The sequence below is a fragment of the Marmota monax genome, unplaced genomic scaffold (assembly GCF_021218885.2).
Source record: "Marmota monax isolate L192 unplaced genomic scaffold, Marmota_monax_Labrador192_F-V1.1 WCK01_AAM20220418_F8-fsc00034, whole genome shotgun sequence".
Taxonomy (NCBI): domain Eukaryota; kingdom Metazoa; phylum Chordata; class Mammalia; order Rodentia; family Sciuridae; genus Marmota; species Marmota monax.
The window spans coordinates 6256956-6283768 of record NW_026693934.1 but is presented as its reverse complement, the minus strand read 5'-3'; the positions used below and the strand labels follow the sequence as shown (position 1 = coordinate 6283768).

Here is a 26813-nt window from a genome sequence, read left to right as displayed (position 1 = left end):
GAAGAAAAATTGACCTTACCGAGTAATTTTTGAGTATGTGTCTGATTTCTTGTGGCACCTAAATATTTCTAACAATCTCTAAGCTAATGCCTATATGCTAAACAAAAAATATTATAGAAAAACTTTATCAGATATTACAATATTTTTGAAAGCCTACATCGGAAGGAAGCTGAGAAGTGCTTCAGAATGCATTGAAGACTATTAGTATATTGTCAGCAATAAACATGTATACTTGGGCCTCAAAAGTTTTTTGACTGTTTTTAAAATTTAAATTCCAACGGTAAATAGATATCAGCTAGATACTTGACAGAGCTTCAATATATCTTGGGTCAAATATACTAATTATTTCCCTTGCATATTTTACTACTAATGGTAATTATATACAATACATGCACACTATTATTTTTGCTTTATAATGTGGATATGATATGCACTATTAAATATACTGTTATCTATTATAATACACTATAATATAGTATATGTTACATACTATTATATGTAATATTAGTTTAAGGTATAATATATAGGTTATATCTAATAATATAATATCAAATTTATATTAAGTTAATTATAGATTATATATAATATAAACTATAGCATACTATATATAGCATGATTATATTTAAAGTGTGCTTTGGTATATATCATTTAGATATATAAGCTGGTAATCATATTGATAAAAAATTCTTTTTAGTTTATGTGACAGTAGACTTTAATATAATAAAGTTATAAAATCATGGAGTACATCTTACTCTAATTAGAAACCCAGGCTTGTGGATGTATACAATGTTGAGATTCACTGTGGTGTGTTTATATATGTACTTAGGAAAGTTATGTCATATTCATTTCACTGTCTTTTCTATTCCTGTTCCCACTCCCTTACCTTCATTCCCTTTTCTCTAATCCATTGAACTTCTGTTCTTCCCCTTCCCACTCATCTTGTTGTGAGCCGGCATTCACATATCAGAGAGAACATTTGACCTTTGTTGTTTTGGGATTGGCTTATTTCACTTGGCATGACAGTCTCCAGACCCATTCAGTATGGAAATTCCTCAAAAACCCAGAAATGGACCCACGTATCCCAGTTCTGGGTAGATATCCAAAGAGTTAAAATCAGCATACTACAGCGACATAGCCACATCAATGTTTGTAGCAGGGTAATTCATAATAACTAAGCTATGAAACCAACCTAGGTGCCCTTCAACAAATGAATGGATAAAGCAAAAGTGGTACATATACACAATGGAGTACTAATCAGCCATAAAGAAGAATGACCTTTTGACATAAGCCAGTGATTATAATTTTAGACATAATATATCTGATTATTTACTAATAGTAAAAATGAAATTAAGTAGCAAGTCAGAGAGTTGACTCCTTATTACCAATATTCTCCTAGCCAGATTTAGCTGCCAAAACAGTGAACAGTTTTAAAACTGTGGTCTTGATTCTTGAAATTATAGTCAGCCTTAGGTCCTGGAATTATTCCTACTTCATGTTTTTTTCGTTTGTTTGTTTTTGTTTTGTTTTGTGTTTTGCATTATTGAGGTTTGAGCCCAAAGGCTGTTCCCCCAGAACATTTTTGTTTTTTGAGACAGGATTGTGTTAAGTTGCTCAGCTGGCCTCAAACTAGTGATCCTCCTGACTCAGCCTCTGGAGTCACTATTATGCCTTACTTCCCATTGTCATTTCAACCAAGAGAGATTACAGCCACAGAATGTTGGCAAAACTGGTGGAGTTGGTCACAGAGCAGGTTCTGGACCACCTAGCTAATAGCCTACTCCATTCTATACATTTCACAATAAATTTGATTCTGTATCTTATGCACTTGAGATTTTTAGAATCCACTTATTGTGTAACTTACTAAATTTTCTAATGTTGTAAAGCCATAAATTTAGATTCTCTTTAATGCTTTAATGTTTTGGCATGAACATTTATTTAATAGGCCCTATAGAATTAAACATAATTCTGTTCAAAATTAAATGAGATTTCATTTTTATCTTCTGAGAATATACAAAAAAATCTTTCCTTTTAAATGAAAAGAAAGCTAGGCATGGTGGTGAAGGCCTATAATCCTAGAGACTCCAGAGATGAATGCAGGAGGATCACAAGTTCAAAGCCGGCCTTGGCAACTTATCAAGGCCCTAAGCAATTTAATGAAACTCTGTCTCAAAATAAAAAAAAAATAGAAATGGCTGAGGATGTGGCTTAGTGCTTAAGTGCTGCTGGGTTCAATGTCTGGTACAAAAAAAAAAAAGTAAAAGAAATAAAAACTGTATTAGCAACCCAAACTAAACCAAGGCCTTAGCCAGTTTTCTTTGCTCACACTTATACCAGTACACAGTGTCTGAACTAAATAAATGATGTACAAAAATCCCATCCCATCCCATGCCAAAGAACACATTGGTTTATTTGCTATACAATTACTCTGATTGATACAAATGTGGATATATTACATATACACATAAGATAACATGTGTATTCATGTAGTGGCATATTATACATGCCTTCTTGAGAATGATATTAGTTTGCTTTAACCAAACTATATTTTACTTCCTACAATGTATAGAAGATCAGGTAGCATAATAGAGAGAAAAAAGGAAGAATATTGATAATGATATAACATTGAAAAGTAAAGTATATTCTTAATATTTCATTTATATTAAAATCCAGAGTCTCAAGTAATTAATAATAACAATAGTATTTTGTTCTGAAATAAAATTTTCATGTCAGAATGTTTAAAGGGAAGGAAAAGAAACTAATAAGTTGAAGACTCTGATTCTAACTAATAACTATATCCCATAGATTTTCGAGTGCTAATGGTAGGATAATATAGTTTCTTCACATGTGCTAAGTTGTGTTAAGTTGTTCTTTTGGAGAAACAATGAGCACTTAATACTGTTGGTATGCCTATTTATGTACTTTTATCTGGATTTTCCTTGGGATTACCATCTTCTCCTTGTTTGAATCTTAAGTTTGTTGGTATCAGGTCCCAGAAAACAAATGGAAACAGACACTTAAATAAGATGAACATCTTCGCTGGTGTATAATAAATATGTGAATCATAGAAGTCATACCTTTGAGTCCAGGTTGAATGACACATGCCTGTAATTTCAGATACCCTGGAAGCTAAGCCAGAAGGATGGTAAGGCCATTCTCAATATAAAAAATAAAAAGGGCTGGAAATATAACAGTGATAGAGCTTGGATTTAATTTCCAATTTTTTTTTTAAGTGAAAGCATGTTAACAGAAACTTTTCTCATTCACTTCTACAAAAGCTGCAGATTCCAAGACAGGAAAACAGGTTGTATGAATTCTGCAACAGACATAATCAAGCCCTTATGGAGAGGAGTCACTCAGAATAAAGGGTTTACCTAATGGAATATTTCCCCAAAGGAAGTGCAGTCCTGGGTGGGCAAATCAAACTGCCAATGCAGGCACACTGACAGATGAGTTGGTACTGCCCAAAGATTTGCAAAAATATCTGTTGTTCTGTCCATCACTTGGTACACATGTCCCTTCTCTCCTGTGTTAGGATAGTCTTTCACAGACTGGATTGTTTTTAAAGTGAACTTACACAAAATCTAAAAGGCATTATAAAGATTGGAAGAGAGCAGCATGCTGGCCTGGAGAGCTCCAAGGCCTTCAACAGTGGAAAAGGACCTGTTAATCAGGAAGTTAGAACATTGCAGTATTCTCCAAAATGATGATCAAATAAAGATGCCTGTCTAGAAGCATGCTTCTTTTCCTTGGAAGACTCCTTGGACTCTTTTCTAAAACTTTAAGGAGGGCAGAAAGGATTGTGTCAAGACATCAACCATAATGTCTTTTTTTAATCAGTTAATTCTCAGGAATTAACTTCTTTTGACTACTTTTGTACAAATGGATACAGTATTTCTGAATTTTAAGTATTTTTTTCCCTATGATACCCAAAGTAATTTATACAAAGAAGAACCCAGGAAATTATGCATTCCTTAAATAGGTTTTTAGATTAAACTAGGAGATAGACCCAGAAGTACATAAAGATAGTGAAATTCTATTTGCAGTGTCAGTGTTTCAATATTTTATGAAATTAGCAAAGCTTTATTGTATTTTCTGCCTGGGTACTCAATTGAATAAAAGGCATAATAAATAAGAATTAGAAGGTAGAATTTTGTTGAGGGGAAAAATAAATTAGAAACAGTAATGCAATCACACTCATATATATTTCATGAACTTCATGCATTCTGTATTTGAAAGTTTTTCAAGATATGCTTGGGTTTTAAAATATGGATTAACACTGAAAGTTTTAATATTTTTATCTGTTTACACACTTATTCCTTCATACATATAAGTTTAAGAAACTCTGCCAAAAGCAGTTGTCAGGAAATTCTCTTCCATTATAACAACCGAATAGTAAGGATTGAAGAATATTTCTTAAGTTAGAGAAACAATATTGCTTTCTCTAACTCTGGGGCTTTTTGTATTTTGAGCAAATTTATCACACCTAGTCTTCTTTCATTTCTGCATACCAGTTTGGGAGAGTAGACCAAAATTATTCTTGACAGGCTTGAGATTTTTAGGTAAAGCAATGGATGAGGGAAATTGAACAGATTTCCCTTTCCACTTTGTTGGAAATTCATATATATGAAATTACAGACAGTTCTCTCACAGCTTGGCAGTAAACACTGCACAATTACTTCTGAGTTAAAAACAAGTGCCCTGTGGTACCCAGGTGTCCAAGATGGGCTTGGCATCTACAGCAAAGATCTCATAACTTAGCTCTGGCTGCATGTAGAGAATGGGTTGGTGATTAAGCTTTCAGAGTTTGTGAAATTTCACAGGAAAGGAAAATATGGTTTCCTAAGCTTGGCTGATAGCCACAGACTAGAAGAGGAAAGTCATCTCAGGCCAGGTCTGGAAGCAGAATGATGTATGAGATGCTCAGACTGCCAATTCCAGTGTTCACATTTTTACAGATGCTCAGATAGCACTGCCTAGGTTATCTCCTTTGATTGCCTTAGGGCAAGTTCACTCCTGTCTTCCAAAAAGTCTATATAATGGGAATTTAACTCTTGTGAAAATTCTACCATCTTCTGTCTTGGCACTTTGAGTCATTTTTGATTACTTGAATGAGAGACTCTGTTGCAAAATTTTCCTTTTGACAGGGCCCTCCTGCCATCCAGTATTCTTCTTCAGCATTTATCCCTGAGGAAACCTATACTAATAGGATGTTACCCCAAGAAAAATTAGTAGGCTGGACAGGCAAATTCAACTGTCCAAGTAAGCACACTGACAAATCAGATGGTGCCACTCAAAGCATTACACGAATGTTTTCTTTTGGTATATCAATCATTTTTTTTATGTTCATCCTTTTTTCCTTCTTGCATTAGAATAGTGTTTCATAGACTTGACTGTAATATACAGTGAACTTGAACTTATGCAAAATATAAAGGCATTAATGAAGGTTGGTATTATGTACTTTGTCACCCTCCTCAGCACCATCATCATTATTACCAACACTTACTTGGTGCCTGTTACTTTAATCTTATTTCATCTAATCATCACATGGGTCCTGTGCTGTACTGGTAGAAATCATGCACATATTTAAAACGAGGGACCTACCATTGAAAGAGATGAAATAACTTTCCCAGAGACACATACTTAGTAATGGTGTGCTAAAATTCAGACACAGATCTGTCCACTTCAAAACTGTTTTTACCAACATTCATAGTAGTTGGATGTTGATCAGATATATTGATGCTGGTACCTACATGGGAATTTAAAATTCCCTCAGTTTGTACTAGCTGTATGAATGTCAAAAATGTCTCAGATGCTAAAAGTGTGTTCATCCCTGTTATATTCAATTCAGTTCAATTAGCATTTATTCAACACTAGCTATGAGCAAAGAAGGTTCTGTTCTAGGCACTAAGGATTCAGAAATAAATAAAATGTGTTGTTTTCTCTGACCAAGCAAATGATAAAATGGCTTAAAACTTTAAAAGATATTATGTAACCTTAAATTTATTGAGCAGGTATTTTCGACCATTTCTTATGTCTCAGTAAGTGTCTGAGTACAAGTAAACTAATAAATGCTAGTTTAGCTGCCTAAAAGGATTACAATCTTATTGTTTTTAACCAGTGGGCCAGTTAGAATAAGATAAATGATCAGAGATGTCTAATGTTCTGAAATTGCTTCTAAAGATACCATGCCTTGCAGGCCATAAATGTCAAAAGAATTATTAATGATGTAATTATGGATTTGATCTCTTAAGTAAAGACAGCATCCAGTAAAATAATATTTAGTTCATGAAATAATAGCATGTTTCCTTTTGGTCTCAATACAGAAGACAAAGGAATAAACCAGATTTGAAACATCCATATTTTTCATCCTTTATTCCTTTGAGCATACAGCTTGAATTGAATGTCACCATTTGGGTTATGAAGAGTTGAAGAAATTTTGTCCATGATATAAAGGGATGTTTAGATTTTTTGAAACATTGCTCCTTGTATGCTTGAAACTTCTCAGCATACATTTTATGCATATTTTAAACTTTTCTTAAGTTAAAGTTTTGAGTTTTTAAAGTTATTTGAGATGGGCTAGAAAAATGACAGTGCCAAATTGAGTTATTGTAATGACTAATAGATCCATTTGGGGAAGATAGAGCTTATTGTACTTTCAAATTCATTCCATATAAAAAGACATCACTATTAGTCTTAAGGCAATACTTTTGCAGTATATTATGCAAAAAATATTACAGTTGAAATCTATATATTATGCGACCTCATATCATCCATGTAATTGATTTAGGTGAAAACATTTTATTTACTATGTCTGCAATTTCCAACTGACATCAGTTTGTCTTGAATATATGCTTTAAAATTATGCCTTCAGTGTTTATGCTTTTTTATTCCATTTTTCTGATTGCTATTAGCCTAATTCTCATTTTGTGATTTTATTCTTTCATTTGTCTGATTTCACTAATGACTGAACTCAGCTTTTTCTGTTTGGTTCTCAAATTCTGATGGATAATGACACATTTCCTCAGCATTAGTTCCTATGCTGTCTGATCTACAGTTTTGTAATCTCATATCTGAAGTAAGTTTATGAAGCATATTGGAAAATGATATGCAATCATTATTTTAGGGTCTTAATTAGTTTGTAACATTTTAATGATAAAATTATATTGCTTGATTCTACCTTATTTCATAACTGCAATCCATCAGTGTAGTTGGGTGGTTTGTCATTTTATTTAACTTCTTCAATGTAGGACAAAACTAGTCATTTGCAGCAAAATGAAATAGAAGCAGTATAATATCCAGGGGATCAGACATGGGAAAAACATCAACAAGGTTTTTTAAAGGGAAGCATAAAACTCTGCAGTTATCCCTTAGAATTATATAGTCAAGCAAATGTACCTGCTTTAACATATTCTGTTTTTGTAAACGTATTCCCCAGTACAAGTATTCTTATATGTTGGTGAACTGCACATGTTCTTCATGGATCCCGAAATGTGTGGGATCTAAAGAAATCATGCACATTTTTATGAGAATATCATACTTGCTATAATAGCAAACTTGTTACTCAGGAAAAGAATATGTACTTATCAACTTATCAACGAAGCAGCCTTATCTTTCCTTTTACTTTATTCAAAGACAAGCTTTGCAGAGGCTTGGGCTTACACATTTATTAGAACAAAAATAGTTTGTGACTTTTGGTATGTTGCTACCACAACTGTATTTTAAACATTGTTATGTTAATTATCATGTTGCAGCAGGCTCCCTTCTTAGGGTTTTATGTCTATCAACTGATTGAATTACTAAAATAACAAAGCAGAATAAGGGTGTAATGAAATAAGTCCTCTTGTTATTATGGTCATTCTATGAAATAGAAGTCTTCATTGTAAGATGAGGACATGAGGCACAGAGAAGTTAAGTAGTATTAGTAAGTAAGAGGTGAATACAGAATTTTAACTCGGGGCAATCTGACTCCAGAACACACGCTAGCTATACTGCCTTCTAGTTAATGTTGGGGTTAGAAGTCTGATCTTTGGGATGAAATACAGAATTATGGATGTATAGTATATATCATACATAAACTAATATCTTTTCTCCTATTCCTTTTTTATAACCTCAGCCATAATTCATTGAGACCCACTATGGCATTGTTCCAGATGTTTGATGCAATGTTATAAGACAAAACTCAAATCCTGTCTTAATAGATTATGCACTGTATTATATGAATACCACACAAACATCATTGTGGCCAGAAGGCAATTTACATTGCATGGAACTCATTGTCAGGATGTTATGGTGCTAGAATCTCAGTTGTTACATCAGTAATTACTCACCATGGAAAAATTGTGCTTTAGTACCATATATGAAAAAATAGTGGTGGTTTTATATACTATGACACACTGGTTGTATAATTCACTCCATCAACACTATGAAATTCTAGATCTAATATGTAAGTTTCAGCTCTTCGTTTTTTTTCCAGTAAGAAACATATATTTCATTCTTTCCTGAAAATTTGTCTCTTTCCTTAACATATATAGTCTTTACTGTACAGAAGTATAATTATGCATATTGAACTGCAATGTGATAAATTAGTGCAGTTGTTCTCCTGTATCCACTGATTTGTTCCCATGACATTCTACAAATGTTATAAACTGTCAGTACCAAACCCTTCAGAGTGCTATTTTTTTCCTATACATACATGCAATAAAGCTTAATTTAGAAACTAGACACAGAGGTGGAACTGCGACACACTGGCAGAACAGGCCCAGCAACCCGCGGAGGGGCAGAGCCGCCCACCCCACCCCCCCCACCCCCCGCGCCTGCAAGGTAGGCGGAACTGCGATGCTCCGACAGAAGAGGCCAAGTGGCCCGCGGAGGGGCAGAGCCCTCAACCGCGCCTGCAAGGTAGGCAGACCTGCGACTCACCGGCAGAACAGGCCCAGCGGCCCGACAGCGTGGAACACACATTGCCCCTGATGGGGGAGGGGCAGAGCCACTGGGCGCCTGCAAGGTAGGTGGACCTATGACCCACAGGCAGAACAGGCCCAGCACAAAAAAATTGTGCACCATGATCAAGTAGGATTCATCCCTGGGATGCAAGGCTGGTTCAATATACGGAAATCAATAAATGTTATTCACCACATCAATAGACTTAAAAATAAGAACCATATGATCATCTCGATAGATGCAGAAAAAGCATTCGACAAAGTACAGCATCCCTTTATGTTCAAAACTCTAGAAAAACTAGGGATAACAGGAACATACCTCAAAATTGTAAAATCAATCTATGCTAAGCCTCAGGCTAGCATCATTCTGAATGGAGAAAAATTGAAGGCATTCCCTCTAAAATCTGGAACAAGACAGGGATGCCCTCTCTCTCCACTTCTGTTCAACATAGTTCTCGAAACACTGGCCAGAGCAATTAGACGAAAGAAATTCAAGGCATAAAAATAGGAAAAGAAGAACTTAAATTATCACTATTTGCAGGTGACATGATTCTATACCTAGCAGACCCAAAAGGGTCTACAAAGAAACTATTAGAGCTAATAAATGAATTCAGCAAAGTGGCAGGATATAAAACCAACACGCATAAATCAAAGGCATTCCTGTATATCAGCGACAAATCCTCTGAAATGGAAATGAGGACAACCACTCCATTCACAATATCCTCAAAAAAAATAAAATACTTGGGAATCAACCTAACAAAAGAGGTGAAAGACTTATACAATGAAAACTATAGAACCCTAAAGAGAGAAATAGAAAAAGATCTTAGAAGATGGAAAAATATACCCTGTTCATGGATAGGCAGAACTAACCTCATCAAAATGGCGATATTACCAAAAGTTCTCTATAGGTTTAATGCAATGCCAATCAAAATCCCAATGGCATTTCTTGCAGAGATAGATAAAGCAATTATGAAATTCATATGGAAAAATAATAGACCCAGAATAGAAAAACAACTCTAAGCAGGAAGTGTGAATCAGGCGGTATAGCGATACCAGACCTCAAACTATACTACAGAGCAATAGTAACAAAAACAGCATGGTACTGGTACCAAAACAGGCGGGTGGACCAATGGTACAGAATAGAGGACACAGAAACCAATCCACAAAACTACAGCTATCTTATATTTGATAAAGGGGCTAAAAGCATAAAATGGAGGAAGGATAGCATCTTCAACAAATGGTGCTGGGAAAACTGGAAATCCATATGCAACAAAATGAAACTCAATCCCTTTCTCTCGCTATGCACAAAAGTTAACTCAAAATGGATCAAGGAGCTTGATATCAAATCAGAGACACGGCATCTGATACAAGAAAAAGTTGGCTACGATCTACATACTGTGGGGTCGGGCTCCAAATTCCTCAATAGGACACCCATAGCACAAGAGTTAATAACTAGAATCAACAAATGGGACTTACTCAAACTAAAAAGTTTTTTCTCAGCAAAAGAAACAATAAGAGAGGTAAATAGGGAGCCTACATCCTGGGAACAAATCTTTACTCCTCACACTTCTGATAGAGCCCTAATATCCAGAGTATACAAAGAACTCAAAAAATTAAACAATAAGAAAACAAATAACCCAATCAACAAATGGGCCAAAGACCTGAACAGACACTTCTCAGAGGAGGACATACAATCAATCAATAAGTACATGAAAAAATGCTCACCATCTCTAGCAGTCAAAGAAATGCAAATCAAAACCACCCTAAGATACCATCTCACTCCAGTAAGATTGGCAGCCATCATGAAGTCCAACAACAACAAGTGCTGGCGAGGATGTGGGGAAAAGGGTACACTTGTACATTGCTGGTGGGACTGCAAATTGGTGCAGCCAATTTGGAAAGCAGTATGGAGATTTCTTGGAAAGCTGGGAATGGAGCCACCATTTGACCCAGCTATTCCCCTTCTCGGTCTATTCCCTAAAGACCTAAAAAGAGCATGCTACAGGGACACTGCTACATCGATGTTCATAGCAGCACAATTCACAATTACAAGACTGTGGAACCAATCTAGATGCCCTTCAATAGACGAATGGATAAAAAAATGTGGCATTTATACACAATGGAGTATTACTCTGCATTAAAAAATGACAAAATCATAGAATTTGCAGGGAAATGGATGGCATTAGAGCAGATTATGCTAAGTGAAGCTAGCCAATCCCTAAAAAACAAATGCCAAATGTTTTCTTTGATATAAGGAGAGTAACTAAGAACAGAGTTGGGAGGAAGAGCATGAGAAGAAGATTAACATTAAACAGGGGTGAGAGGTGGGAGGGAAAAGGAAAGAGAAGGAAAATTGCATGGAAATGGAAGGAGACCCTCATGGTTATACAAAATTACATATAAGAGGAAGTGAGGGGAAAGGGCAAAAAAAAACAAGGGGGAGAAATGAATTACAGTAGATGGGGTAGAGAGAGAAAATGGGAGGGGAGGGGATGGGGGATAGTAGAGGATAGGAAAGGCAGCAGAATACAACAGACACTAGTATAGCAATATGTAAAACAGTGGATGTGTAACTGAGGTGATGATGCAATCTGTATACGGGGTAAAAATGGGAGTTCATAACCCACTTGAATCAAAGTGTGAAATATGATATGTCAAGAACTATGTAATGTTTTGAACAACCAACAATAAAAATTAAAGGAAAAAATAAATAAAATTCACAAGCAAAAAAAAAAAAGAAACTAGACACAGTACAGTATTAACAATAAAAACTAATAATAAAATAGAATAATATAACAACATACTGTAGTGAAACTTATATAAATGTGGTGTCCCTCTCTCTTTATTTCTTTATTATTATTTGTTCCTTTTAGTTATACATGACAGTAGTGTGTATTTTGACATAACATGTATATATGGAGTATAACTTATTTTAATCAGGATCCTATTCTTGTGGTTATATATGATGTGGAGTTAGCCAGGTTGTGTATTCATAGACAAGGATAGGAAAGTTATGTCCAATTAATTCTGATTTTTTTATTTTCCCTTCCCCACTTCCTTTCGTTCAATCCAGTGTACTTCTATTCTTCTTCTCCCTGCCCTCCCTTGTTGTGGATTAACATCCAAACATCAGAGAAAATTTTGGCCTTTGGTTTTTTGGAATTGGCTTATTTCACTAAGCATGATATTCTGAAGCTCCATCCATTTACCAGCAAATGCCATTATTTCATTATTCTTTATGGCTGAATAGTATTCAATTGTGTATATATACCACAGTTTCTTTATCCATTCATCTGTTGAAGGATACCTAGGCATAGCTTAGCTATTGTGAATTGAGTTGCTATAAACATATGTGACTGGGTCACTGTAGTATGCTGATTTTACGTCCTTTGGATATAAATGCAAGAGTGGGAAAACTGAATCAAATGGTGGTTCCATTCCAAATTTTCTCAGGAATCTCCATACTGCTTTCCAGAGTGTTTGCATCAGTGTAGTCCCACCAGCAATGTATTGCATGGGTGTTCTCTTGTCCAGCAAGGAGGTCCATGGAAGAGGGTAGAGGTAAGTGTGGCTGTGAAGTCACTAATTAAGACCTGCAGAGACCAAGCAGGAAGCAGGTCTAATTTTATTGCTCAGTTACCATGTATATATACTCAGGCAGTAGCTAAGCAGATTACAGGCAGTCACCAATACAATTTCTTGCCAACTGTCCTTGCAGTGACCAATCAAGGAGCGGGCCACAGAGCAAGCACAGGGACTATAACATGTGGCCTATGCCAAGGGCTGTGCCTATGGGGTAAGGGGTTTGCTGCCTATGGGGTAAGGGGTTTGCTACCTAGCATGAGGGGAGTGGCCTGCCACTCAGACACCCTTAATATATGCCATGTATGCAGTACTCCATGCACTTGTTCCCACAATGTATGAGTGTACCTTTTTCCCCATATCCTCACCAACATTTATTGTCACTGACTAGAGATGAAATCTCTGTTTTGTTTTGACTTGCATTTATCTAATTGTCGAGATGTTGAACATTTTTTATTTATTTTTTGAGTGTCCCTTTTTGGTTTCTGTGAAATGTTTGTCCAGTTTCTTTGCTCATTTATTGATTGGGTTATTTGGGGTTTTTGTGTTATTTTTTTTTTTCAGTTCTTTATATATACCAGAGATTAATGCTCTATCGGAGGTGCATGTGGTAAAGATTCTCTCCTATTCTATAGGATCTCTCTTCAAGTTCTTGATTATTTCCTTTGAAGTGAAGAAGCTTTTTAGTTTGATACCATTGCATTTGCTGATTCTTGATTTTACTTCTTGCACTTTAGGAGTCTTAATAAGACTTGGTTTCTAAATTCTTATGATGGAGAGTTGGGCCTACTTTTTCTTCTAGTAAGTTCAGGTTCTCTGTTCTAATGCCTTGGTTCTTAATCTCCTTTGAGCTGAGTTTTGTGCAGGGTGAGAGATAGGGGTTCAAATTCGTTCTACTATATATGAAAAATTTTTCTTTTTAAAGCATTCTCATAAAATTCCAAAGTGTAATCAATAAAGGGAAAAGTTGATAAATTGTACTTTTGTAAAATTAAAGCTTTTTATTTTGCACAAGGCATTGTTAAGAAAATGGAAAGCCCCATACCATGAGAATACATTTACAAATCACATATCTAACAGAGAATTTCTATCTAGAATAAATAAAGAACTTTTCAAACTCAACAATAAGAAAGTAAGCATCCCAATTTAAAAAAAAAAAAGTGAGATTTGGAAAACATCTTTCACCAAAGAAGATATTCAAATGGCAAATAAATGCTTTAAAACATTCTTAACATCATTAGTCATTAGGAAAATGAAATTTAAAATTACAGTATAATATCATTATGCACCTGTAAGAGTGATGAAAATTAAACAGAACAAAAAGTAATGTTCGTACCAAGTGCTGCTATGGGTGCAGAACAACTGGAACACTCATGCATTTGCCCATGGGAAGGCAAAATGGTACAGCCACTTTGGAAAACAGGTTGTCAATTAAAAAAAATCTACATTTTTCATATGAATGAGAAATTTCACTCATAATTATACATATACCCAAGAGAAATGAAAACTTCTATTCACAGAAAAACCTGTTTAGAATATTTATTTATTCATAACTACGAGAATTTGGAAACAAACCAAATGTCCTTCACCAGAGGAACAGATCAAAAAATGTGCTACATCCACCCAATGTGATACTACTCAGCAGTAAAACAAGAATGAATTCTTGATTGACACAATATGGATGAACCCCTATGCACTTTGCTAAGTGAAAGAAGTGATACCTAAAGGAATACAAACTTATAGTTTTATTTATATGATGATCTCTGAGAAAAACAAAATTTTCAGGACAGAAAACAGATCAATGGTTGCCAAGAGTTAGTACTGTGGAAGGAATTGACTCCAAAGGAACAGTGCTTGGGGAATTTTGTGGTGATAGATTAATTCTGTCATGACTTGTTAAGTATAAGACTGCATTTGCTCAAATCTATAGAACTACACAACCCGAAAAGTGAATTTTACTCTAAGTAAATTCAAAGCTATGGGTGATGATAAGTAATGGGGGTGGGAGAAGCAAATTGGCATCCTTATTTCTTGTAAGAATCTTCATGGAGTTCTTATACCTTGACTTTGGTTTTCCACTTCTGGAAATATATTCTTAGGAAAATAATCAATATGGTTATGGATGATCTTTGCATCGTTATTTATCACAGAGAAATTGAAAACCTCTTAATTTCGCTATTATTGTGATGTATTTAAATAAATTATGATGCCTTTTCCATTTACAGGCATTTAAATTATGTTTCTGAAGGTTAATCACAAAGACAAATGATTATTCTTTACTGATGTCTTATCACTTTGCTGACTTAACCCAGTCTAATTTAAAAATATTGATTTTTCAAATTAAAAAAAAAACAAAAAACTTCTGGACTACTTGAAGTACACCTCATACACATATATACCTCATATGCAGGTTGGTCCAAATCCCTTTCTGCACCCCTCGTTGACCAGGTAGATAGACAGATAAAGTGCATACAACTAACTTTACAATCATTTCATTTCCTTTGGTACTTTTCTATTTCAACAAAACTGGGATGGAGAAGGGAGTATTATCTTTGGTACAAATCATCTTTCTATTTGGAACATCCTTTATTCTCATTTTCACTAATTATAAAAAACTGCCTTATGGATAAATGTTGCTTTGTGATTCTGTAAGTATTATTTAACATAAACTTCTTTGATCTGTCCCCGGACCCAATAATATAATCAGAAATGACAGTACCTTTTGCACACATTTAAAGCCTGAAGAAGCTTAACAATTTCCCAAGGCCATGGTCTGGTAAGTGTCAAATGCTAAGCAAATCCTGATGACCCTGTTCCTCATCAGACCCCCTGTACATTATATTGGAATATTTTGTTCCAAGATGTCCCTTTTAAAGATCACTTACTATATTAAAAGGGTACTTGTTTACTTATTATTATTCTGGATTCATCTTTTTAAGATTTTACAGTTTGTCTATAAAACTCTCAAGGGAATCCAGATTTCCACATTAAGTAGATGCCATCAGACCATATTTTGAGATATATGGGTGTGTTTTTCTCTTCTGTGCTTTTTGGGCAAGACCCCTCTCCTCTTTTGATTACTGAGGCATCCACTATGTCTAAAAAAGTTAGGATTATTATACTTTGAATATAAACAGAAAGTCAGTGCCACAGAATGGAATCTTGAATCTCATTTCAGGGACAATAAACCTGAAAAACAGATTTTCATATACAGAAGCCAGGCTTATGGGAGAAAGTGTTTTAAAAAAACCAAATGGCTTCCTTCATATATCAAGAAGGAGGGCCTCATGTCTCAGAATGCAATGTTAGCATAAGCCAGGATGCCACATTGGCCAGAAAGGGTCTTGTGGAAGATATACAGAAGAGAGTAGATTCATGAGGGTCTCCAGCCTCTGCTTCATTCTGTAGATGGAATATTGTGCAGAGGAAATACATGCATGGAGATTTCATATAGACAAAATGGAAGGGAGAGGCAGAGAAAGTGATGCATGTGTTTAGCACAGAGTGGGCTTGAGCTGGCTGGTGCTCCCCCTTCCTAAGTCTGTTATGATGTGGGAGCGATCCCCAAATCCTTGTATGTTTCTGTAGAATGTGGAAATGCTGCCTGTCAGAGAAACTGGAACTTGCCGGGAGTCAGTACTAGGTGAGTGCAAAGTCATTAGACCAGAAAATCAGGAACTGACCCTGCAGATTAGCAGTGGATGCAGGTGTACAGTCAAAGATCAGTTTGATTTGATGGAAATAACTCAGAGAACCAGGAAAATTTCCAAGAGAGTATGTAATAATGATACACGTTTCTCTAACACTTGGAAAGAAAAGAATGAAGAGAAGAGAAAGAAGCATTTTAAAAAGGAGCCTGAATTAACTTAGAAAAGATTTAGTTTTATATGGTATGAAGTTACTTTAAATGGATACCTGCGTATTCCCCTCTCATCCACCTCCATCCAGGCTTTTAAGCAACTTGACGTCATTTTTTAGGGGAAAAGCGTTTGCTATTTGTTTGTTTGTTTTTTGTTTGTTTTCCCTACACTTAAGTCATAGTGCATGATTTCAAACTTTTTTCACACACACACACACACACGCACACACACACACGTACACACACATAGACAACTGTGGTTGCTTCTCCCTGGAGTGTGTGACTGGACTGAAAGAAATGTGACCTATCAGTCCTACGACACTTGGTTAGACTTTATGTGATTCTTTCTTTTTTGAGCAATCATAGTTTGCCTCTCAGTCCTTCTGTCTTGGCACTGTGGCATCTAATCTCACCTTGACATTTACTGCAGTATTCATGGACTAAGGTTTTGTGTTATAGTTTTGATTTGGAATGCCCCTCAGAGTTTCATGTGTTGGAGCTTGGCCCTTAATGCAGCAGTGTTCAGAGGTGGGACTTTAGGGAAGGAATTGTACCTTGAGAGCCCTGATCTCATCCGAGGATTAATTCGTTGAGGGATCCAAAACTTGAATGGACTATTGGGAAGTGTTGGCAAATGTAGGAGGTGGGACCTAGTCTAAGGGGGTGACTTGGTTTTGGGGGTGTACCTTTGAGTCCCGTGTTGTGCTCCAGCACCTTTATTACTCTTCTTCTGACTTCCAAGTGCCATGAGCTGAGCAGTGTTTCTCTACCATTGCCTCCCATCATGATGTTCTGCCCAGAGCAATGGAACCAGCCAATCATGGATTGAAACCTCTGAAATCATGACCTCAAATAAATCTTTCCATTTTTAAAGTTGTTCATGATCAGTATTTTGGCCATACTGATGAAAAACTGATTAACATATGATAGTGCTTGTTATTGACTGATTTTCTACCAGATGGATCCTTCCATATGAAAGTGCCTAGTTTTTCCTGAGAAAGAATAGAAGATATGAGTATCAATAAAACATCATGATTAAAAAATGAGCTTTGGGGCTTGGTTGCCCACATTCAAATCCAAGCTCCACTATCATACTTGCATAAGTTATTTAACTTATTTCCCTTTCATAAGTTATTTAATTTATCTAAATCTCAGGGTATTTATCTATAAAATGAGTATAATGATAGTTCCCACCTAGCTAGATTTTTGTGAAGTTTAAATGAATTGATATATGTAAGTCATCTGGAGCAGACATCTGTCAGTGTCATGGATGCACTCATTGTTATTAATGTTGTGAGGACTAGGTTGATGCATGTGGGATATTGCAGCATTGTGCTGTGTAACTTCTAAGTGATTAGAGTATTAGCTCCTCCAATCATGGAATTGTCCACTGCAGAACCTGAGTAGCTGTTCAGTTAGAAGGGGTTCTGAAAAGAACAGCCCACTTGTTACATAGAAGTGGTTCCAGTGAACTCTTGGCCTTTGTAAACATCTTTATCGTGGAGATATTCTTTTCCTTTTTTAGCTGTTATTATTTCTGTTTTGGCATTTGTCTTGGACTATCTTTACCAGGTTCATTTTAACCTTTTCTCTGATTCATATTCTCATTCTCTGTCTCTGTCTCTCTCTCTCTCTCTCTCTCTCTCTCTCTCTCTCTCTCTCTCTCTCCATTAGAGCTTTATAATTTTTCACTTAATATCATTATTATATTTTTTGCATGTCTGTGTCCTTTTCTCATCATACATTGTACTATTTTTGCTGAATGTTTCTACCTCACTATTTTTCTTTTTGTCCTTTCTTTCTCTCTCACTCTTTTTCTCTCTGTATTATTTTCACTTGCTTTATGTTTTCTATTTTTGAAAAGCACTGTCTTGCTATTTCCATCCCATGATACTATCCCCAGGTAATGAAGGTACGTATTCCTTTGGGCTTACTCCCTCTGGTGACCTAACTTGGCTTGATATCTGCTAAAATAATTTAAAGTAAAAGACATACATAAGATACGAACCAGTGGGCACTATAGCATAATGGATAGGAAAGTAGTTGCAACATCTTACAGATTTGTTTTCCAGGCCCAGGACAGAAACTTACTAGATATATAAATAAAATACCTGGAGCAGTTATTTAGCTTATCCATGCTTCATGTGTTAAAATAGTGCCAAACTAATGATGTTAATATGGACATTCAATAAAACTTTACATGTAATGTGATTGATTAGCATCTAGCTAACTCTAAGCTCTCCTATATACCATTTGCTATTGTTATCTTAATTCAGTTGTTGATGTTGTTTTTATTGTTATTAATATTATGATATTGTGAAGTTCCTTTTTTTTTGTGTGTATATATATATATATATATATATATATATATATTTCTGAAGTAAACTAAGTAAACTAGGTAGACAAATAAGCTTTAAATTCAGAAATAAGCAAGCAGAAACTTTAATCTCATTGCTGGCAATATTAAGATGTTGCAAATAGCTTTTGTTTTGCCCTTAGCTTTTTTGTTGCATGTTCTATTGGATTGAAATATAAACATTTTCTTAGTTGATTAGGATCTTAGCCCATAAGTGGCCAGAGGCTACTTGCTTTTGAGAAAGTAACATTTAGATTTAAAAAAAATGGAATTAAATGCATATAAATTCCACTAAGTCTGCTCTGTACTATCTGTTGATAGCTTACTCCACTATCGGCAAGCATTTAATCAACATATATTGGCATTCTTCTCTGAGATTTAAATAGGACGTAAAATCTTATGGCATGTAGAGTGTTTTTGATAACTGTTTCATTATTTCCATAGATAGTGTAATAGCATATAAGAGGAAATATCAATAAAATATCCAATGTGTATTAATTTTAGAAGAGTAAGGTTATCTGAAGTTTGATAACAAAGGGATGGTATTCTTTTTAAATCATTTGAAGATGTCTGGGTTTATCTTCCTATTTTGTCCATATCCCTTCTTTTTTTTTAAATCATTTTGGACATTTGAGACTAGGGTCAGAAAATAAGAATTATAGACTGTATTGTTTATTCATTGTTATATAAAAGAGTTGGTAGCTCGTAATATTAATTTATAGTTTCTTAGAATTCACAAAACTAAGATTGCCACAGGATGTAGTCTATAGCATATATGTGGCTTAAATATTAGTTCAATGTGGAAAGCCCAACCTCTGATAATTATGTTATTGTTAAATTGGAAACAGATGCTCAACCCTGCCATGAATGATGTATACTTTAACTGATATATACCTCTCTCTCTCTCTCTCTCTCTCTCTCTCTCTCTCTCTCTGTGTGTGTGTGTGTGTGTGTATGTATGTGTGTGTGTGTGTGTATATATATATATATATATATATATATATATGAATGAACTGGATAAAGAAACATTCATAACGAAGCTTGAGTATATTTATATATGTGCAGGATTCTTTTCCTTGTCTAAGTATTTTGTATTTTAGTTGGAAATGGGCTGGCATTAGAATAGCGGTATGAACTGAATACAGGACCCAGTCACTGGCTATTTGGGGTACAATCCCCAGAATCACAAGCAGACAACATGGAGTGATGAGTATGATCCCAGATTTCCACTCATAGGTACAAACCCCAAAGAACTGAAAACAAAATCACAAGTTCACACACATGCACATTCATAGTAGGTAATACTATTTATAATAACCCAAAAATGAAAACAGCCCAATTGACCATCAAAAGATGAATACATAAATTCTGGTATCTATGTACAATGAAATGTTATTCAGTTGTAAAATGGAACTAAGTACTGAAACATGCCACAATGGGGATAAGCCTCCAAAATTACTGTAGAAACCAGAGTCAAAAGGTCACAAATTAAATGTATATGAAATATACAAAAAAGATAAATCCATAAATACAGAATTAAGTTTGTGGTTTCCAGAACCTGAAGGGAAGCAGTAACAGGGAGAAACTGCTTATCAGGTACAAGACTTTGCTTTGGGGTGAAAAAAATATTTTACAACTTCATAAAGCTGATGGTTCTACACCACTGTGAATATTCTAACGGCTGCTGAAACGTTTAATTTATGATGGATAACTTTAATGTTTCGGTGTCAGGGGAGGTACTGGGGATTGAACCCAGGGATGCTTTGCCGCTGAGCTATACCCTCTTCCCTTTTTAATTTTGAGACAGGGTCTTGCTGAATTGATGAAGCTGGCCTCAAACTTGTGATCCTCCTGCTTCCGTCTCCAGAGTCACTGGTATTATAGGGATGAGCTACCAGGCCCGGGTGATTAACATTATCTTATGAATTTCACCATGTTACATTATTTTTTCCCATAGTCCCATAATCACAACTGATTTAAAGAAATCCCCTCCATGAGGAAAAAACACAGTCTGTCATTATTGATCCCAGGTAATCTGGTAAGGGCTAACAGTAATTATATAGAGTCATCTTGAAAGATGCCTTCAATTTCCTTCTTAAATATATTCTGTTTCATTATGACATTAGATTATCAGAGCTAGTGAATAACCACATAATGACTAAGCTTTTGTCCTGTGTGATACTTTATTTTTCATGCTTTTCTGAGGTTTCAGTTGGTCTCATCCAAGAACATGAAAACAGAAAAGCATAAATGCTCCTTTTTCAATGGGTTCTCTATGTGTGATGGGAACATAATTATAACAACATAGGTGAGCAGATGAGGTTTTTCAGACCTAGGTACTTTATCTGGGCCCTTAAATAGTTTTCATTAGCCAACCGTATCAATGAAACAATCTGGATAATTATAAATATTCTTTATGCTTTATATGAGCCTGTCTGTGGAGCTGGTGGTAGTTGTTTGTACCCAATATGAATGATGGAGCTAGTGCTTTCTATGGTCATGATGTAAATCTCCAGATTTTTCAGTTCAAGGCTCTCAGTTTTTTGTGCTAAGTATCTTTGCAAACAACATTTTAAATGTTTCTAACTATTTAAAACCTGCCGTATGTTAGATCCCTTAATATGTGTGCTGCATAAATGATTTTAATCCTTAGACTGTCCCTGAAAGGTGAATGTCATGATTTCATTATTTCAGTGAAATAACTGAGATTCAAAAAAGTCAAATGATATGCTTAAGAGGGTGAGTGTTAGTGGCTAGTGTTCACCATCTCACCCTTACCTGTGCTTGGCTAGGAAGCATTGCAGCTAAAATTCACTGTGAAGTTTTTCTTTTGCTAGATTTGTTATACAGTAGGTCACACAGCTGTGGAGAATTTCAGAGTCTCCTTATGACTGTTAGTTTGGCTTCTTCAAAAAAAGTCTGCTCTGGGGGTTGGGGTTGTGGCTCAGTGGTAGAGCACTCACCTTACACATGTGACATCCTGGGTTTGATCCTCAGAACCACATATAAATAAATAAATAAATGTACTGTGTCAACTACAAATATATATATACACTACAAATATATACACACACACACATACACATACACATACACATACACATACACATACATATATATAGTGCTCTGGGACTGGGGAAGTAGCCTAATAGTGGATAAACTGCCCAGTACAGAAAAAAATGAAAGTCTGATCTGTTTGATCACACTCCTGAATTAGCCTGTGTAAACAAACTATCAAAATATTGGTGGGAGTATTGACATTTAACTGTACTGATGTAACAGGTGTATCAGATTACAAGAAAACTTGGGTTGTAAAAGATGTTTGGTTCAATCACCTGAAGTCAATCCTAAAGGCCCTGGATATGTAAGGACTGGGATGCCAGGAATGGTGTGTGTGTGTGTGTGTGTGTGTGTGAAATTTGAATCATGGGAAACCAAAACAACTGGGATCTTAAGGAAGACCGATAAAACAATACTTGTGCCCATATCACTCATTCAGAATTTGATGTCCGATAACTCTTCCCATATGTTTTTCTCTTTTCTTCATGTATCATCAACATTAACTGCCTTTCAAATAGCTTTATTTTCCTACACTGTACCTTAGTTGATGCTTCTCCTGCCAGACATACCCCCTCATTGCTGGCAACCTCAGCCCTTCTCTGTACTCTATTAAAAGGTTTATTCCGTTTCCGAGCAGATGTTTCTATTCTATGAATCACTACAATATTTTCTCTTTGAATCATGTATTTTCAATGTGACATTTACTTTTGGACTGGGTTTTCTTTTATGTGTGCATGTTGCACCTCCATCATTAATCATGAGCTTGAGGAAGGTAAATAATAGTAATCTCCATCTATTTTTATTCCATTATTGGTCTTGGACATAATATGTGCTCATTAAATAGTAACTGATATTTTATGATTGTTCAAGACAGAATTTTCTTAAAGTTTTTTCATAAAAATGCCACTTCCGGGTGAGTGGATACTCCTAAAACCAGATGGCCATTGATGAAATGAGATAGAAGTGCCCTACATCTCATTTCCTGCCTAGAATATTTCTTGTGTGTATTTGCATTTTCAACACTGAAAAGTTTTCAAATATGGGACCAGTTTTGCTATTTTTAACCCAGCACTTCTCAACTCCCCCCTGTACTTTTTCTTCATAAGACTCCTATGGACATCCCTTATTCCTCGAAATGCTCTTTGCAAGACACTGCGTTAGAGTGTTTTGTGTAAAAATTATGCTAATGGAATTCACAAGTGTTGGAATTAAATTTTGATTAGATGTAGGTTAGGCTTCTCTTTGGCCTGCCTGCTTCTGTACTTGAGAAAGTGCTGCCCCTTAGCTGTATTGGCGTGGGGGTGGGGTGGGGTAGGGGCAGGGTGTGCACACAATGTGGACTCAACCTGAAATTAGATTGTTACTGAAAAGAGAATGATTGAAACTGGTCTTTCAGCTTGATTATCTGCTGGAATCTCTATTACTTCTCATAATATGCTTGAAAAGTTTTATTTGTACCTCAAGGGCACTGAGCCTGGCCTCATTTACAAATATGAATGCGGATATGAGCTGTGCAGGATCTTCTCCTTCAGGCAGTCTTGCAACTGTCAGCTTGTTTTATTTACTTCCTCAGAAAAAGGAATATCCATCTCCTTGGAATTAGACACAGCACAGCTAATAGGAAAACCAGAGTTCTAAAGTCAGGGGGTTTGGATGTAATTCCCAGCTCAGGCTTGTAACCTGAGCCAATTTACCCCTCTGAGCTTCTGACTCCTCATTGGTGAGATGAGATGGATTACTCCTGCCTATCAGAGCTTCTAATGAGGATTCAATGACACATCGTAAGCCTGAAAAATATGTGCAAAACACAGAGACTTACACCAAGGAGGTCCTCAATAAATACTTGTCCCCTTTGCAATCATTTTTTGCAGGAGACAATTCATGACAAGAGAATTCCAAAACTATAAAGTCACTCCGATAAAACTGCCTGTCTCCTACGGTTGCCATTCCACATTTTATGTTGTTATTTCAAACAATAAATGGTGTCACTATTCTTTCTGTCCTTTGTTTTTATGAGGAGACTGTGGATGGGGGACTAATAAGAATCAAATCATTATCGCTAAAGATTTGTAATAGTGAATAAAGAACCTGAAAGAGAATTTTTTTATAAATCTTCGTAATCTTTTGAGATACAGAAAAGCAAATTAGAAACCATCCTGTTAGTCTTAATATCTGTTTGTTATTAAAAAATATCCTTCATTATTTTATTTAAAATGTCTGTATGCATATATATTGGTAGTGAGGACTCAACCCAATTTGGGGGTGCTTTGCCACTAAGCTGCATCCCTAGATTCCTAGTGCTTCAGTAGTTTTTCTTTTTTCTTTTTTTTCTTTCCTTCTTTCTTTTTTTTTTCTTTCCATGTTGGGAATCAAACCCAGGGTCCCACATCTGCTAGACAATGGCTCTATCATTAAGACACATACCCAGTCCTTTTAATTTTTTTATTTTGAAACAGAATCTCACTAAGTTGCTGGTGCTGGCCTTGAACTTGAAATCCTCCTGCTTTAGCTTTCCAGTTCACTGGGATTATAGGCTAGTGCCACCAAATCTGGAAAAAGCTTCATTATTTTAAAGTTTCTGAAAAATCTTGCACTGTGATATATCAGAGGATTGTTAGGTAGTATTTATAAAAAGATAAATAGCAAATATCAATATCAATAGCAAAATTGGTAATTCTTGATATCTGATGTGTCTTTTTGCCTTTTTTAAAAAAAAAAAAAATTTGAGTTATGTTTTTGGGTTAGCAATCATTAGATTATTCAAAGGGGAAATAGTAAATTCACCAGGGATAACTTCAGACTGACTTTCAACTTTTGGGTCAATGCATTATATAATTTCAGCTACAGGCAGGTTCTATAGCTTCAGATTATTTACCACTGTGCACCAAGATGACAAAGTCATCAAGTGAAAAGATTATGTTTTTAGAGGTGAAAGCACCCAAAGGAGAATTAGAATAATAAAATTCTTTTTAGGGTAGACTATAATGTTCAGCATAATTTCAGTTTTTAGGCTACTCTGACCTCCATTCTGAAGAAAAGTATATACTTGTTACTTTTGTTTGTCAATAACATGTGAATCATAGATATCTCTGATCATCTGTATCTACATTTTTTTTTCTGGAAGAAATCATCTGCGTCCCTATTAATAATGACAAATGGAATTTTGCTGTGGTATCTGCCTTCCTAAATTCCAAATTCTCTCTTGGTAGTTTTTCTTGATGCAAACACGAATAGCTGAAGAAAACATAATTTTTGTTGCATTATCGATTTAGACACTGGATGAAGTCTTCTGAGCGAAACTGAAATAATAGGGGAAACAATGAATCTAAATGTTCCTTGGACTGACATTGATTGTGAATTAATCAGCGTCTGTCTCGATCTGGTTGATCACAGGTGAAGATGTAGCAGGGAGTCTTTGCCCCATACCTCCTCCTCCAGAGCGGATGGCCTGTGAAATTCCCTGCCGAATGGATTGTGTGGTGAGCGAGTGGACAGTATGGTCATCCTGTTCCCAGTCCTGTTCAAATAAAAACTCAGATGGGAAACAGACCAGATCAAGATCTATCCTGGCACTGGCTGGAGAAGGTGAGCAACAGAAAAGGTTTCAGCTCTGGATTCACTGGCTAGATTCTTATTTTTTTCCCAATAGACAAGTACATGTATGCTGTGGAAATAGCTACACCTGGGTGTTATCTCTATTCCCTGACTCCACATTAACAATTTCATTTCCATGCATCCTTTCTTTTTCTTTATTCTTAGTCTTCTAGTTGATCTAAGCTGCAGTTACTTAGTCATATAAATTACTTTAGACGATCCATACATGGCTCACCTCAAAGAATTGAATATTGTTTTTCTTTATATATGTCTTAGAGAAGAAAGCAAAGTTGAAACTCCTCCAGTTGAAATTCTTCCAGTTTCAGATTAGGTAACTGGGGCATATTGAATATGCCTGTAAGAAGAGTTCCAAATTAGGAATCAGGAGACCTGGTTCCTTGATCAAGAGCTGCCAGTGACATCAATAGGCTACCTTATCCAGTTCCCCTGGCTTCTGGTTCTGCCTTACCTGCCTGCCAAGGGCAGAGAGAGTGTATGGCGGCTGTGGAGATGGTTTTGAAGATGGTAAAAGTGTGGTGGAAATGTGAGCAGTGACTTCAGAACAAATTAGAGGAGCAGCTGTTCTTATCATTCATAACAATGATCTCTGTCCCCAGATACACACATCATTGCTTTCATGATTTCTGTTGACTCTGACTTCAGCTCCACTAGAGCGACAGGATAGTGAGGCCATGGCTGTGAGGAACTCCTTCTTAACCAAGATTTTGCTCTGTGAGCCCCAGAAATGGGGCCAGTGTCAAGATAAAGGAACATTTTCATATTTTTAAAATGTAGTTCTGTACCTCTCTTGTTCTGTATTTCTGGAAAAAGAAAACAAAAAGTTAGTAGTATTTAATTGGATAAAAAAACAATAATGAGAATAATAGAACCAGAGTTACAAATCTTGTGCATTTAGCCTACTGAATAAAACATTATAGTGTAGAAGAGTAGGAAAAGATCAATACTTCAGATAAATACCACTTTTTACATTAATAGTAAAATGTGAACAAAAAGACAGTAATGATATTTGATTATCTGATTCACCTAAGACTGTAAGGATATACATCTGTCTGGTCTCCCTCCCAGTGGATCGCACTGTCAGATATAATTTCAGAGCTCTAGGTTGAGCCCTCTACTCCCAGACTGCAACAGATACTTTTGGATTTCTCAAGTTGCAATAAAATGCACTGCTTGCTGGAGAATGGGTATATTAAAAATGGTTCTCTGAGAAAAATAATGCCTTTCTTAGGAAAGGGAATCTATGTATAGACACACATGTATATATCACACATGTCTCATGTAATATTATTTCAAGGTCAAGGACTGTTCTGTCTGACTGATTAATTCGTGTAGGCATAATAATATTAAATGTTTTCTTTGTGAGTTTATCTCAGAGGTGCATGCTCCAGAGGCGGAGAGGCTA

At 35.7% G+C, this 26813-nt stretch overlaps 1 protein-coding gene across 1 annotated transcript in view; it reads left to right on the top strand.

Moving 5' to 3' along the window:
* The window catches only part of Thsd7b (thrombospondin type 1 domain containing 7B), an 821885-nt gene that overhangs the window by 419548 nt on the left and 375524 nt on the right, over positions 1-26813 (top strand). Inside the window, exon 8 of the mRNA XM_046463780.2 lies at positions 25190-25381. Within this exon, the coding sequence (XP_046319736.1) occupies positions 25190-25381 (192 nt within the window). The remainder of the gene's footprint in view (positions 1-25189; positions 25382-26813) is intronic.